Source organism: Amblyomma americanum, chromosome 2 (assembly GCF_052857255.1).
Source record: "Amblyomma americanum isolate KBUSLIRL-KWMA chromosome 2, ASM5285725v1, whole genome shotgun sequence".
Taxonomy (NCBI): Eukaryota; Metazoa; Arthropoda; class Arachnida; order Ixodida; family Ixodidae; genus Amblyomma; species Amblyomma americanum.
This window is the reverse complement of record NC_135498.1, coordinates 224,012,212-224,029,008: the sequence shown is the minus strand read 5'-3', so window position 1 is coordinate 224,029,008 and position 16,797 is coordinate 224,012,212. Positions and strand designations below refer to the sequence as shown.

The 16,797-nt window shown below is 46.3% G+C and overlaps 1 protein-coding gene across 14 annotated transcripts in view; it reads left to right on the top strand.

Annotated features, from left to right (window-relative positions):
* LOC144122196 (polyamine-transporting ATPase 13A3-like) overlaps positions 1-16,797 on the top strand; it is a 738,347-nt gene that overhangs the window by 141,877 nt on the left and 579,673 nt on the right. For all 14 annotated transcript variants that reach the window (XR_013312846.1, XR_013312843.1, XR_013312839.1 and 11 more), the window contains exons 7-8: positions 12,009-12,078; positions 12,155-12,289. Coding sequence is in view for 6 of the 14 variants with exons in the window: in XM_077655777.1 (XP_077511903.1) it covers positions 12,009-12,078; positions 12,155-12,289 (205 nt within the window). In the remaining 8 variants the exon portion in view is untranslated. The remainder of the gene's footprint in view (positions 1-12,008; positions 12,079-12,154; positions 12,290-16,797) is intronic.

Sequence of the window (16,797 nt, the reverse complement as noted above, 5' to 3'; positions counted from 1 at the left end):
TAATGATGGGCTGTTAGTAATATCTATGTTTAGATTGTTCCATTCTCGTGTTGCTCGACGAAAAAATGAGTATTTGAATATGTCAGTACGGAATGGAAACTCGTTTAATTTGTGATTGAGGTTGTGGCGGGTAGATCTTGTTTTGTGGTCGTTATGTATTTTGTAGCGGACACTTTTAGCTGGTTGTGTATTAACTGATACATGATTTTAAGTCTTGCAAATTTTGCTCTGTTCTCCAGGGCTAGGAGTTCTGCAAGTTTTAGTAATGGTGTTGGTGAGTCTTTAAGGGAGTGTTTATTGTACACACATCTTAGGGCCTTTCTCCGCACTCCTTCAAGTTTTTTAATGAGCTTGTTAGTAAAGGGAAACCAAACGTTGTTGGCATACTCTAGGATTGGTCTGACAATAGTTTTATATGCTAGTAATTTTATTTCGGAGGGTGCTAGTTTAAGCCGTCTATTAATAAAGAAGACTTGTTTTAGTGCGTTAGATGTGATGACGTTAACGTGCGAATCCCATCTGAAATCAGAGGTTAGTTCCCACCAAGGTACTTATTCTCAAGGACAGATGCAAGATGAATATTATTAAGCATGTACTGAAAAGCAGATATGTGTTTTTTCCTAGTTATAGATAAAAGAACAGATTTATTTAAATTGATGTCCATCTGCCGGTCTTTACACCACTGGGACACTGCTGTTAACGCGTTATTTAAAACTATATGGTCATTAAGAGAGTTAATTTCCTTGTAAAGGACGCAGTCATCTGCGATAAGTTTAATATTCTGTGAAACACAAGATGGTAGGTCATTTATAAATAATAGGAACAGTACCGGTGCCAGGACACTTCCTTGGGGTATTCCTGGTGTAACTTTAGTTGTCGCTCATTTCTCATTGTTAATTTCAACAAATTGCATCCGATTACTAAGATAGTGTTTAATCCAGTTTAGAATAGGGCGACTTCCTAAAATATGTTGAAGTTTTACAATACGTTTAGTGTGCGAGACACGATCAAATGCTTTCGAGAAGTCTGAAAATATGAGGTCAATTTGTTTCTGGTTATCAATGCTCATGGATATGTCATATGTTAATTCGATTAGTAGAGTAATAGTAGACAGACCCTTACGGAAGCCGTGCTGACACGGGGTTAAATTGTCATTTACTTGAAGATAAGCGTTTACGTGTTTTAAAACAATGTGTTCTAATAACTTGCATACAGCGCTCGTTGGTGATATAGGTCTGAAGTTCGAAGGATCAGATTTATTTCCTGACTTGTGCATCGGTTTTATCTTGGCGGTTTCCCAATCCATAGGGAGGGTGCAAGTGGACAATGATCTGTTAAAAAATAGTACTAGAAATTTAGCTATCCACTCGGCATATCTATGTAGGAATATGTTAGAAAAGTTATCAGGTCCTGGTGCTTTCGTAATGTCCAGATTTAGTAACAGGTTTAAAGCTCCTTATTCAGTTATCGTTATTGGTTCAATTGTCACGCCTGCGCTAGAGTTCATTCCTGGTTGTTCTCCGTTATCCGTTGTGAATACGAAGCAGAAGTAATTATTCAGAGTAGTTGCAGCATTTGTTATCCTCTACCGATGCCTGTCTTTCACCTTGCTTTTTGGGGTTTATACAACGCCAAAATTTTTGAGGAGCATTTTTTAGAAATTTAGGAAGTGTTTCTGTAAAATAATATGTCTTGGCCCTCTTGATGTTTTATTTCCAATCGTCAACAGCGGAAATATGTTTTAGAACTGTTCTTTGTGACGGATGTGCTTTCTGGCTCTTTCTGAGTCGTCGAACTTTTCGTTTTGCGTGGATTGTCTAGTTATCCAGGGGTTATGTTTATGGGTCCTTCTAGTTTTCAATAGTACGTAGTTAGTGACACAGTATGACACAACTGATTTAAATTTATGCCACAGGAATTCTATGTGTGTGTTATTTTATCGTGTGCGAGTTGATGGGAGGATGAGAGTTAGAGTGAGAGTGTATCAATGATGTTTTTATCATCGGCTCTGCTGTAACCTTTATACGTTATTGTTAATCGTGAAGAGGGTAGAGAACCAATATATGGGACAGCACAAAAGACCAGTTTGTGGTCTGACAGGCCGGTTGACACTTAGGATTTTGCCTCATGGATAGGCAAATGATTATTAAGAAATACTACGTCTAAAATGTTTGAGCTGGGTCCTTGTACACAGGTGGGTTCGTTTATTATCTGGGTTAAACCGAAAGAAAGCATAATATAAAAAAGAACATCTGCGCAAGGTGATCGGTGATGTAGTGTGCCAGTTAATGTCAGATAGATTGAAGTCGCCCAGTAATATCACCTTGTTTCCCTTCACATGCTGCTCCATATACGCATACATTGATTGCATAGTAATAAGATCGGAAGGACAGCGATAAACGCATCCCACGGTGATCGTAGCATATATAAGGCAAAGTTTACAAAAAACTGCTTCAACTCCTACAACGTCCGGCATGGTAATGAACGGTATTTCTTTTTTTTATCAACAAAGCAACTCCTCCGCCTCGTGTTGGCCGATCTTTGCGAATAATGACGTAATTTGAGGGAGTTATTTCAGTCTTTGATGTCTTTGGTTAGCCAAGTTTCTGTTATGGCGATAAATTCTGGCTCAAAATGTAATAATATTGATTCGAGGGGATCAAGCTTGTTAATTATACTTCGGGCGTTAACATTAATGAGGGTTATTTTGGACATGGGGCGGCGTGGACGCAGGTTGCGCTTATCGGGGTCCGGGTTTTTTTGGTTCATTACAGGTTGGCCCTAGGGGAGACACAGCATTTTTTTCTTCATCCCAAAAATAAAGGCGACTGTAAATCTTTAGTTTGTCATAAAACCAAAGTCATTTTATCACCAGAGTCCTTCTTCGGTTTCCCATATTCCCATAGCTACCGCCTAATGTCTCGAACACGGCGTGAAAAATCTTCGGTGATGACGTAGTCACTCCCCTTCAGTTTGTGACAGTTTCGCAAAATTTTTGTTTTCTTTCGGAAATCCAGCAGGTTTAAAATTATTGCCCTTGTTTTGTCTACCTCTGGTTTGACTAATCGATGGATCCGTTCAATTGCGATCTCGTCTAACTTTAAAGTATCCTTCATGACCTTTTCGTTCACTGCCTGTTCCAGGGAATCGGAGTTTTCTTCTTCTTCTTATGGCATACCATACAAGATGAGGTTCGGTCTTCTGGATCAATTTTCTAGGTCGTTGATTCTTAATCCTAGGGATGATACGTGTTTTTGTAAACTAGCGCTTTGTTTAGTGCAGGTTGAAACATTATTTTCAAGGCATGTTAGACGTTCTAGCTTTTCTTCGATCGACGTCAGTCGTTCTTCTTTTATAGACTTTATGTCGACAGTGATTTGTTTTAGCTGTTGTGAGAGCTCTGACATCCCGGGCCCCGGATTTGTCTCGACATCACCGGCAAGCAATAGCAACTTTGCAAGTTACACTATGTCATACAAAGCATCCAGAAGTACCGCAGGGCACGGCAGCACTATAAGACCGCGCTTGCTAGAGCGATAACATTTTTCAAAACGTCTTCTTACCTGCACGAAGAAGACAAACGGATGAGCCATCTGCATGTAAGGCCTGCTGCCGTGCCCTTTTGAATGCGGTGGCACGTTGGCGGTTTTTATTCTCAGGAAGGGGGGTGGCGCTGCGCTGTACGGCTTGAAGAATTCACTTCCGCTGTAAGTAGACGATGATGGATTCCCATCCGCAGGTTCCAGGATAGGAAGTGGAAAAAAGCTGGTGTTTTGTAGCACATGTGCGTGGTGAATCACGGGGGGGGGGGGGGGGGCGGTTTAACTCTTGCTGTCCCGCTGGTATCAGCAGCAGGCTGGCGACGATCGGCACGAAGAAGACAAACGGATGAGCCATCTGCGTGTAAGCCCTGCTGCCGTGCCCTTTCAATATGCTTGCCGTTCGCTACTATAATGCTACTAGTAAGACACGCGCAAGTATTTCTCACACTGCCCTGTTTGCCCCCTCAGCATCCCTTGGTTTTCAGAACACTCTTACTAGGCTTGAAACACACAAGGTTAACAAAATGCTACACCAAATCCTTCTCTAAGCTACTATAACCTGTGTCAGAGATAGTCTGGTGCTTGAGGTAAACCTAAAAGGTAAATCCCTTAGCTGCCTTCTAATTGTGATTGGGGATCTCACCACCGCCACCAATGTTGCGACTTTTAGGTTGTCCCGTAACGCTCGCTACCCGTTTTTAAATAGAACGCGTCGCATCGTTTCGCTGCTTGCGACCATCGCTAGCCACCTGAGATGCATTCTGTCCTTCCCTTACAGTTTCTTTGGTAAGGGACTCGTCTTTCCGAAACTCGCGACGCGTGATTTGCTTCTTCATAGGGCGCAGCTGTCTGACGACGCAGTATCTTAGCTTGTCAAGGAAGCATTAGGGAGCTGGTGCCTTGCGGCGCGGCATCGGGCTTGTCCAAGGGCGTTCGCAGGAGAAATTTTGCATCTTGTAGATTTGGAATCCGGGCTGGTTGTCCGGGCACAACAGTACCCGGCGCCACTGAGGGTCTAACCCCTCACCTCCCAAATATGAGGCGCATGCTTCAACTACTGTAAAAGTAAAGAACATTCGTATTTCTCAACAGCAACATTAGCACTACGCAGCAACATGCAGTACAAACAAGGAAGGATGCAGGAAACCAGAAGTCGCATATTATAATAAGGCAGGAATTACTCATTGGCATCAACCCTAGCGCAGCCAAATGGCTACAAACGAAAGCTAAGCAGTTTACACAGAAACTTTGCCCTGATCTTGGTGATCCTGGTGAGGGACTCGAATCCGTAACCACAGCCTCACGTGGGCTGCCGCTCTACCATCGGAGCTAACCGGGGCGGCTAGCAAATGGTGGGCAAGAGCGAATTGCTCTATATCTCGGAGTCGGAACGGGGACGGTATAATGTGTTAGGGGAATCTCCTAAGGTAGAGTAGATTTGTAATAAGGGAGTAAAAGCTCGTTCGCATACGCACATAGCCAAAAGTCTACAAAGGGAGATACACAGCTTTCACTGAAACTTCGTAGGTAAAGAATAGTTGGTCCATGACCACGGTTAGAATTCGGGGCCAACACCTCACCGGAGCATTCGCTCCAACAACTGAACTAACCGGGACGGCTAGCATATGGTGGGGCGATAGCGAATTGATCACTAACTAGAAGCGAGAATAGTGTTGGTGTAATGTTTTAAGTAAATGGCGCACAACGAAAGCGGCATCGACTTGCTCGGATTTCACAGTCTACAGGCCTGTCACTTTGACCACGAAATATAATTTAGATGCACAGCTACTTATAGGCCATTGAAATGTCATCTACAAAAAAGATTATTTTATGCTTTGTATTCGACATATATATTGTGAGCAACTACTTGCACAGGCGTCTTTATTCGGCAACAGCCGGGCACTCAGCGCGCGATCCCAGGAGCCCAGGCATTGATGATGGGAATATACAGATGAAAGAGGTGAAAGTTCGCGCACAGCGCTCCCACAAATAGTCCCCCGGCAGGAAAGCGGCCATCCTGGCCGCGCATGAAATAGAAGAGGGGCGACGGGCATAGAGCTTCATACGCGATACGTGAACCACCTCGTTGGAGCGTCGACGCGGGTCGTTGTCGGGGTTAAAGGGAACAACGGCGCAGTTGACGCGACCTGCTTGCTGGTCTACAGTATCAGGTCCGATGAAGTGCTGTAGAAACTTCACGCACAATCCAGGCGTGCGTACGGGTGTCCAGAGGAGGAGCTCATCACGGAGTCTGGAGACTGTACGGTGGTGCAGGTCAGAACGGTGTTTGTGGTCTTGCTGAGCGGCTTCGGTGTTGAAGCGGACGAGGTGGCGACAATGGGCCATCCGAGAAGTGAACTCTTCGCCCAGTGACGCAGACGGAGATGCCGCTTAAAAATGATTTTGGAGCTTCAGTTCACTCTTTGTTGACCTTTTGTTGATTCAACAGGGAGCTAGCATGAACCTAATGTATGTTGAGCCTACTCAACATCTGCTAAACAAAATTTTGGTTGGTTACACTCAGCGTAGTCTATATCGGAGACTTAAAGTTTATTTTCTGCTTTAACAGCCTTTGCAAAGCATACAAATAGTAAATTTAGGCCTATAGGTGCATTAGCCGAAGCAGGGAAATGGACTCCTTTCAGAAAGTATTCCATATAGCAAGTACTCTTCTGCATTGCATATTTCGGTAGATTAGGGGTACGGTCTCGCATAAATGACAAGTTACGCGAAAACCCAATATGCTGTAATAGTTATAAGTACTGTGGAACGTGACAATGTTCTGTCACGTCGGCATTAGCAATGCCGGCATGAGCAATGCCGTCCGCCATATCGGGATTCACTGTCGTGATTGCTCATGCCACCCAATGTTCAAGAGCAGTAAAATTGTGGCAAAAAGCAAAGACCAGCTGACCAGGGAGATAATTGAGGCATCAGAAATCAAGAGGATAGGTACGCAGTGCATAAGCACCCCTTCTGTTGCTATCTCGGAAAAAGAACACTGATAACTAATGTCATAGATTACGTGCTTCGGCAAAGCTTTCGCACAATCACAATGATTAGGCTGTGAAACGATACCTTTCTTATTTTTTTCTTGTTTTTCTCTGTTTTTCCGTTATTCTGCGATACCAGCGTGTATTTAACCACTGCATGGTGCCCTGAATAAAACTATTCTGTTGTTAGTTCAGCGCTGTGTTTTGTCCCTTTCAGTTTGGCTTCGAGCCGTTGCGCTGGTTTACAAGAACAGAAAATAAAATCGGTTCGGTATCTAGAGGGAGGACAGGTTCACCCTCAAACAGGAAACCAACAGTAGCGCCTTTCGGTAGTAACGTGGACTGGTTGGTAGTGTTCAGCGCCGTGGCGACAGCGCAACCATGAACGAAACGTGTGATGCAAGAGGCAAGAGCGATGCCATGGGAGGTCCAGCGTGGCGCAGGCATGACTAAGGCATCATAGTCGAAAGCGTAGTCTAAAGTTGCAATGATGAGCTGTACACGGCCTGGGGGCAGAGCGAAGTCGGTGGCAGCGACCAAACGGGATGGCGAACGGTCAGACGAGGATGGGAAGTCGGGATCTGCTATGTGGATGAAGCTGTCGTTGCAAGAGATGAGGGCAGAAGTCGACGACAAAGAGTGCCAGCCCAGGATTATCAGATGAATGCCGGATGGGAGGACAACAAATTCAATATGATAGTTAAAAAACTTTGCGTAGAATAACACAGGATGGTAGGGAGAAACACGCACACACACACAAACGAGCACACGCACACGCACACACGTGCGTGTGCGTGTTTCTCCTTCCCGTCCTTTGTTATACTGCGCAAAGTTTTTTTAAATATGTCGCTACACCAACTGGCCCAACGTTCTACCCTATCAATATGATAGCTCTGGTTATCGATGAAAACGCACGCAGTGCATTGGCCAGCGGGGTGGATGAGCCTGCCGTTGACTGCACGGAGAGACGAACCGGTGTATGGAGTTATGACTGCGCAGGCGAGAACACGGGGCAAGCTGAATGACGGAGAAAACGGCGCCCGTGTCGATGAGAGCTTGAGTCCACGCCCCTTCAACACACACTGTTAACATATTCGACCGGCGGTTTGGAGGAAATTTACAATTCGCACGGCAAGCAGCTTTCCCTCCAAAAACTGCTTCGTTTAGTTTTCCGGGACAGGAGCGAAGGGATACGAGGCGGGACGAAGAGGCGATCAGGGGCGAAAAGGTGAAGGGGAGCGGCGGCGAGTAGAACGGGAGGGCCGAGTTACATCCTGGGAGTATGGAGGTGAAGGAGAGCGACGGGAAAATTCGGAGAGCGGCGTGGTAGAAGTGTCAAGCTGGCGAACACGTGCACGTTCGAAGGACGCATAACCGCGTCGTTTATCTTGCGGTCGCCGGCTACAGACGCGCGAAACATGACCGCGGATCCCGCAGTAGTAGCAGACAGGTCGGGAAGTACGCCAGGCTGGAGCATAAGGTGTTGCTGGAGGACACGGAGCCACGGCAGCCACGTGACCACAGACAGGCGTTGGACAAACGGAGGGACCGGGGCGGCTGGCCTCGAGGCAATGTCGGCATAGGTGGGCGGGCGAGAAGGTGTTTGAGGGGTGCTGGGGGCCACGGCGCAGCTGAAAGCGGCCAGCTCATTTTTTATGACGCTGCGCAAGTCAGGTGTAGCACGCGGGATATAAAAGGTAGGAGGGGCGAGAGTGGTGGTCCGCCCGTAGAGTTCCTCGCGTATCAAGGCACGGATGACGGAACGCAGGTTCCCATCGACAAGGACGCTGCCATCACTGGGGTCTGGCTGAAGGCGACATGACTGCAGCTCGTCCAGGCACTGGCATGTGGAGGTAATGGCGGATACGCTGGAGGGGTTCTGGGCTATCAAGGCATTGAAAGCAAGATGGCTTATACGATATTCAGACTGCCTGTGTGACACGGGTGTTCGCATGCAGCACCGTCATCTCTGACAGAGATTTCTCAAACGCCGATTCTCGGCACAGTTCTTTCATCATCTGTTTGGCCTATTCGCCCCTTTTCCGTCTCGCGGACGCCTGTGCGGTAGTCTGTGGTACAAATTGATACAGAGAATATTATTTAAATAACAGTCCAGTTGAGTTGATAACCGGGTATAAGTACCTCAGTCTTCACGTTCTTCGAGACCTAACAGGGAACCACCATATTAATCTCATCTTGTATGCGCTAAACGGTCGTTAGGTATCTTAAAGCATAACTTAATGCATGCTCCCTCCCACTTCCGATTACTTGCTTAAACCACTCTTATTCTACCTAAAATTCAATATGCTTCGGCTATTTGCCATCCTCATCAAGCATGCTTAATAAATAAAATCGAATCTTTGCAGCATTGCGCAGTTCGTTTTATCTTCTGATATTCCGCGTCATACTAGCATCATATCATTGAAGAAACGCGCTTATCTTGAGGATCTATGTCTCCGTCATAAAGTTGCACGTTTATCACTTTTTCGTAAACTGTATCATCACTCAACGGTTCATAATGACTTTTTCTTTGCCTAATTTCATTTTTGACCGCCGCTACCATTCGTTTAAAGCCAAGCGCTTGACATGTCCGCAATTCTAACTATGGCCATTCATTCATACCACGTACTATAACTGACTGGGACGCTCGGCGTTCACATGTTGCTACCGTCACTGATACGGATAAGTTTTATAATCTAATGGCTGCCACTATCTCTGCTTAAGTTTTTGGGTGCATTGTTAACTTACTAATGTATGAGGTTTCTGTCTTTTGTTTCTGTGATTGATATTCTAGTTTAATTTTCATGCCGCTGTTTGTGAGACATTGTATACATTGTGTAAACGTTACTGTCTGCTGCTCTGTTCATGTTTGTTTTTCCCTTTTCCGCTTAAATGTTTAATTTTGTGTTTTGTATTCTTCTTGCGAAGACTCATATACTTTTATCTGCTTTGTTTGTAGTTTCTTGAAATTGTGGATTACTTGTTTACTTTTGATTGCATGCCTGTACCCTCCTCCCCTATATAACCTCCTCGAACTGAGGGCCCTTAGGGGTATTTTTTATGAATAAATAAATAAAATGTAGTGCAGATCTAATCGGCATATCTCCTAATGAACATCGGCCACCTATTTTTTTTGTGCGTCGTAAAATCAGAGCACCCAGGCTTTTCGCGTTTAACCTTCCACGACATGCCAACCTATCTGCATCGATCCGCCTCGCGAGCTCGCGCACAAAATTCCAACGCCGCAAACACTGAAGAACCCTGTTGGGTTCCATGGTCTTACAACAAGGTGCTGTCGTGGCTCGTTGCACGTGGCACTGATAATTAAGGCAGTGTCAGGGTACGTTGGCGAGGAGTAAGATGATAGCAAGCATCATTCTCGAATTGTTAGAATTAGGGGATAGTGTGAGCTCTACACATCGTTTTGATTGCAAGCAATAGCGCTGACTTGTTTCCAGAGTGAAGACTATCAGCTTCCTGCAGCCTGCTGGAGCTCGCACGTCCCATGCTCTGTCATGATCTCGCTCTCAGAAATCAGGTTCAATATCTAGACGAAATAATGCGCAACTTACTGGTGATGATTTTAACTGTTCGCACTGTCATACGCTCATATTATGAACGGACGGACGGACGGGTAAGCGGGCGGGGGCATGGACGGGCAGATGGATGGATGGTTGGATGGATGGATGGATGGATGGATGGATGGATGGATGGATGGATGGATGGATGGATGGATGGATGGATGGATGGATGGATGGATGGATGGATGGATGGATGGATGGATGGATGGATGGATGGATGGATGGATGGATGGATGGATGGATGGATGGATGGATGGATGGATGGATGGATGGATGGATGGATGGATGGATGGATGGATGGATGGATGGATGGATGGATGGATGGATGGATGGATGGATGGATGGATGGATGGATGGATGGATGGATGGATGGATGGATGGATGGATGGATGGATGGATGGATTAATGGATGGACGGACGGACGGACGGGCGGGCGGGCGGGCGGGCGGGCGGACGGACGGACGGATGGACGGATGGATGGATGTGGATGGACGGCTGGATGGATGCGTGGGTGGGTGGGTGGACGGACGGACGGGCAGACGGGTGGATGGATGGATGGATGGATGGATGGATGGATGGATGGATGGATGGATGGATGGATGGATGGATGGATGGATGGATGGATGGATGGATGAGTGGGTGAGTAGGTAGGTGGGCGGGTGGGTGGATGGGTGGGTGGGCGGGTGGATGGACGGACGGACGGACGGACGGACGGACGGGCAGATGGATGGATGGATGGATGGATGGATGGACGGACGGACGGACGGACGGACGGACGGACGGACGGACGGACGGACGGACGGACGGACGGACGAACAGACGGCTAAGATTTATGGATGGATCAAGCATACCGCTTGAAAACGAGCGATGGCTCACGCCACCCAGCCATGACTCGTGCTATGTCATTCTTGTGTTAATTTTAGCCACCAGTCAGGCATCTGTCGCTTGGTTGTTTCTACCCGCTTAAAATCTATTTTTCCACCATTGTCCTTAAACCCCACTTTTTTGAACAAATCGGTCACGATCCTTCAACCTGTAGGGTGAGCCACAACAGAAAAGTACCAAGTTTTCAGCTGTTTGCTCCTCATCTTCATACGCACCGCTGAAGATGCCTATCTCGTGGTACCTGACTCGGGATGTCTTAAACCTATCAAAAATGATAGGTCTAACTTTAAGAGACTGAAATCGGGCCAAGTGGGTGGGGGAACAAACGCGGGTTAACTACATCGCAGTTGAAATCAAGAGGAAGAAATCGGCTTGGACAAAGCATGCAATGCGGATGGCGAGATAACTGCTGGTCCTTAAGGATAACGGAGTGGATTCCAAAAGAAAGTAAGCGTAACAGGTGCGGCAGAAAGTTAAGTGGGCGGATGAGATTAAGAAGTTTGTGGGCCTAGGGCGGCCGCAACTGGCAAGGGACAGCTTTAATTGGAAATACTTGGAAGACGCCTTTGCCCTGTAGTGAGCGCACTAAGGCTTATGATGATGATAATTGGGTAGAACATGTTGGAGCTCTAGTAGGTGCATATCAACAGAAATCGGTGCATATCAGATTCGGCGCCAATTTTTTCTGATGATGGTACTGGTCATTGCCTGTGCTCAAAGAGCGCTGCCACAGGTTATCCTTCATGCCTGAGTGTTTTGTAGCGATTGAGCGCCTGTCCATCGGACTCGGAAGCAAAAGCGTGAAGAGGAAGACAGGCGACACAAGTGTTCGTCATGCCTCTTCGCGCTGTTGCTTGCCGCAGCAGCACTGATGTGCGGTTTGAGCTCGCTCTTCGTCATTGTGTAGCAAAATGAATGTTTATGGAGCCCATTTTTTGTCATGCTCCTTTGGACACAAAAGCGTTCAACACTAAGATTATTTTCAAATGGTTTGAAACACAACCTAGGTCGCTACTCTACGGAAGAAATATCCTGGAGCTCGAAGTTGAACCCTACACAACACTTCTGTTCCGCCAGGTACGCTCACATTTTTTCTCTCTGCAAAAGTACCGCGCATCAAAATGCTCAAAACAGTTTTTACATTCTCTTGCAGGTTCTTCATCCCTTTTACGTGTTCCAAATTGCCAGCATTATTGTATGGATCCTTGACCTGTATTACGTCTATGCCGCCTGCATCATTGTCGTTTCGGTCGTTTCCATCGCACTTGCACTCCATGAAACCAGAAAGGCAAGTCCGTTTTCTCGTTATCGCTCTCGCAGCAGAACCTATTGCGCATGACCCGCAATGTGTCATGTCCTGCACAGGCGACGGCCCACTGAGTTCATCAGGCATTTTATACCAAAGATTGCTCAGTTTCATTAATATCAACTACTACCTCTGCAGTTTTCTCCTCGTTGTCACTACAACCGGGCTGTTTTTTTCCTTTCCGGGCTGAAGGTCCCTTAATTCACAATCCATTCCGGATACTTTGACTTACACGGCTCTCTCATCAACGCCATCAGCCCGACTAAGTTCACTGCAGGGCAAAAGCCTCTCCCCTGTCTCTCCAATTAACCCGGTCCTTTGCCAGCTACGGCCACCGTATCCCCGCAAACTTCTTAATCTCAACCGCCCACCTAACCTTCTACCGCCCCCTTCTAAGCTTGCCTTCTCGTGCAATGCACTCCGTTACTCTTAGAGAGCAGCGGTTATCTTGCCTTCGCATTACATGCCCTGCCCAAGCCCATTTCTTCCTCTCGATATTGACTAGAAGTTTTTAAACCACGCTTGTTCTCTCACCCACTCTGCTCTATTCCGGACTTTTAAACATATCGCAATCATTTTTCATTGCATAGCTCGCTGCGTTGTCAGGATTCTTTTCGTTAACGTCTCTGTTCTGCCCCATAGGTGAGTAACAGTAAGATACAGCTGTTGTATATTTTCTTTTGAGGGATATTGGTAAACTGCTATTCATGATCTGAGAGAACCTGCCGTATGTGCTCCACCCCGCTCTCATTCATCTATTCTCCACTCAACACCTGCCCTAGTCAAATGTTTAGGGTAATCCCCCGAGGTGGAGTAGATTTGCAATAAGGGAGGAATTACTCATTGGCATCCACCCAAGCGCAGCCATACGGCTACAATGGAAAGCTATATAGCCTTCTCGGAAACTTCTTTGTTAAAGAAAACTTCCTCCTGGTCCGGAGTTTGAACCCGGGACCACAGCTACACCGGAGCAGCTTTGTAGGCGTATGGCTGCGCTTGGGTAGACGCCAATGAGTAATTACTCTCTTATTACAAAATATTACAATATTTAGGGTAACTAAACACTCGACCAACACTATTCCCACTTCAAGTTGTTGATCAATTCGCTCTCGCTCTATCATAAGCTTGCCGTCCCGGTGAGCTGAGCTGGTATAGCGACTGCTCCGGTGAAGCGGTACTCCCGTGTCCGAACCCCGGACCAGGAAGAATTTTCCTTTAACAACGAAGTTTCCGAGAAAGCTGTATAGCTTTCATTTGTAGTCGTATGGCTGCTCTTGGGTGGATGCTAATGAGTAATTACTCCCTTATTACTACCTGCCATAAGTAGACGTATTCCCTTACAACCTCCAGTACCTCGCTACCAATTGTGAGCTGCGGTTCCCTTGCGACACTGTTGAACATTAATTTGTTTGTCAGCATATATATTAAGACGAAGCCTTTAATGGCTTATACTGTCGTCCAACCGTTAACAGAGGGTGTCACACGTGTTAACTGAAGAGCTAAGAAAAGATAGCAGAAAGCCAATGGTTGCTTCAGATAGAGGAGAAAAAAAGGAACCTAGAAGTCGCGCTTTATGACTGTAGAGTTATTAGTTAATTAATTATCGTCAAAAATGTCGAAATTGCGTCGAATTAGCGCCGACGTTCATATAGCCACAGGAACGGTGGGACGTCACATCCACCGGAAATCGTCACGGCATAGTGAAATTTCCCACAGAATGGTCGAAAAAACTCCGGATTTGTGTCAAATTATATGAAAATATGTGTAATCAAGCGTAATTAATACTTAAGATCCCCTAAAGATGTATAAGCTGGGTATCAATATAGCCACGGGAACGGTTTGACGTCACATCCACCGGAAGCCTGTGAGGTGCACACCAAATCATTGTGGATTTTCGAACGCGGTGCGTCGACAGTAGTGAGTCAGACAGCGGAGCTCTACGCGTGCAAGCCCAGCGTTGTGCGTGTGCCCGTGCGAATGGTGTGTGCTAGTCGACGGCGACGAAGAGCGCGGCGAGCGCGAGGAGCCGAGAACTGACGTGTCAGAAAACCGAGGCGTCAAGAAAGACACGACAGAGCAGCGGAGTTCGGGCATTCAAGCGTGGAGGTGGCAGCCGTCGGACGTTGGGTCCGTGCTGCCGTGACCTCCCTTGGATCGCCGAAGCAAGCCTGTTGCGTTCCTTGCAAGCGTGGAGGCGGCATCCGATGGACTGAGGGTCCGTGCTGCCGAAACGCACTCTTGGATAGCCTGCTTTAAGCCTCTGGCGTTTCGTGACGCCGTCGACGGGATCTGGCTACGATTCTCCGGCTGCTGCCAAGTTCTCAGGGCTCTTGACGGGAGACCACCAGCGTCTTCCTGTGTTCCTCGCCGCTCGTAATGTCACCTGGCTCCCTTCCGTCGCTTCCTTCGACGCAGCGCCAGCGACGCGTCGCATTACAACCACCCGCGTCTGCCCTGTCTTCGAGGCATCCCCGCTTCACCTGGGAGGCTCAGTACCTGGCGAACTCTCTCCTTTTATTCTGTAGTGTTTTACGCGTATTGAGTGTGTGTAATTCGTGTTTTTCTTTCCGTTTCTTATAGGTCCTTTTCCTTTAAATTATAAATACGGCTTCGTTTTGTTTTCTTTGATCTCTTTATTCTCTTGTCCTCTTGTTCGAATCTGCACACGATAGCGTTCCCCTTCAGAAACACGGACGCGTTACCAATTCGCAACAAATTCATCACGGCATAGTGATAATTGTCACAGAATGGTCGGCTTTCGCCTCTCAACACTTTAGTTGCCAAAGAGTCTCCTAATTTTTTAGACCCACCCTTCAGCGTTGCCTGTCTAATTAATCATGTTTTTGCAGTTGATTTCCCGGACTGACTTAACGAGGCAAAGCCATCAGCGAATCGCAGGCTCCTTAGGGGTTCTACAATATTTCTTATGCTCAAATGGTCCCTATTCCGGCCTGAGAAAAACTGCTGTAAGCAGGCGGTGAACAGAATCGCGAGATCGTGTCTCCCTGCCTGACACCCTTCTCTTATTTGAATTCCAGTGCTGACTTTATTGAGGACTATCGTAGTGGTGCAACCGCTATAAATATGTTACAATATTTTCACATGACTCTTCTACACCCTGATTCCGCAATAGCTGCCTGACTGCTGAGGTCTTCACCGAGTCAAATGCTTTCTCGAAATCAATAGAGGGGACACATAGGGGTTCGTTGTATTCTGCGCATTTGTTTATCGCATGATTTATTGTGCGAATGTGGTTTATTGTCGGGAACCCTTAACGAAAGCCTGCCCGATTCTTCCTTTGAAGTCTAAGGTGGTCCTGACCTTATTAGCGAATATCTTAGTAAATACCTTGTAGGCAATGGACAGTAAGCTGATCGCTCTTTATTTTCTGAGGTTCATGACGTCTAATTTCTTATAAATGAAGATATTATTGGAGTTTTTCGAAGCTTCTGGAATGCTCGAGGTCATACCTCGAGCATACCAGTTTTTTAGCACAATCTTCTTCGATCAGCAGATCTGCTGCTAGCTTATCCTGACCGGCTGCTTTCTCTATTTTAATTGATTCTAAAGCTCTGTTTGCTTCTTTTTGTTTCATTAGAATTGATCCCAAAGCTATGTTTACCTTTTTTTCTCTTTGCGGGATGCCCGATTGCTGTGCTCTACTGCCTCTGTCATTAACGTTCCGAATACGTTGGTCAATGTATAGACATGTGTAGATCTCTTCGGATATTCAATTATTTTATCCATAATGCTAATAAAACTACCCTATTGTCTCTTAACGCAAGCCATGTGATGTTTAGCTACGCCAAGATACCGCTTCACTGCTCTTAGGCTACCACCATTTCTTTAGAGCATGCGCGATTCACAGGAAACTTCCTTGTGACGTCTACATGGGGCTGTTTTATTAAATTTAATAGCTGTGCCTGTTGTATTCTTTCTGCAGGGTTAGACACTTTCATACTTTGACATTTCACAATCAGATCTTTCGTCTCGTGAGATTGCATGCCGGAATCCTGTGGAACCAACCTACCGCCTACGTTTACTGCGCAGTCAGTAATGGTAGCCTAGAGGTTGTTTTGAAGAACTTCTTGTTGGGCTAGTTGGTACATTGCTTTGAAGAACCACGTTACGCATTCAAAAAGAGACAAACAAAGGAAAAACCCAAGAAGCTTTGAAGCCAAAGCCACGTTGCACTTTTTCTGCCTTCTTGGCTTTTTCCTGTGTTTGTCTCTTTTTGAATGCGCAACGTGGTTCTTCAAAGCTTAGAGGTTATCGTTCAGTGTTTGAAAATTAGAATCGTCTTCCTATGTTAAAGGCCAATACCTCTTCCGAAGCTAGATAGTGAATTCCTCTATTTTACCTCTTACCGTTAACTCATTAATGGGCTTCCGCTCCGCTGGTTTCTTCCGTTCTCTCTTCAAGTCTCAGCTAATTCGAAACCTTACCATTCTGTGGTCGCTACAACGCACCTTTCGGAGTACCTCTACATC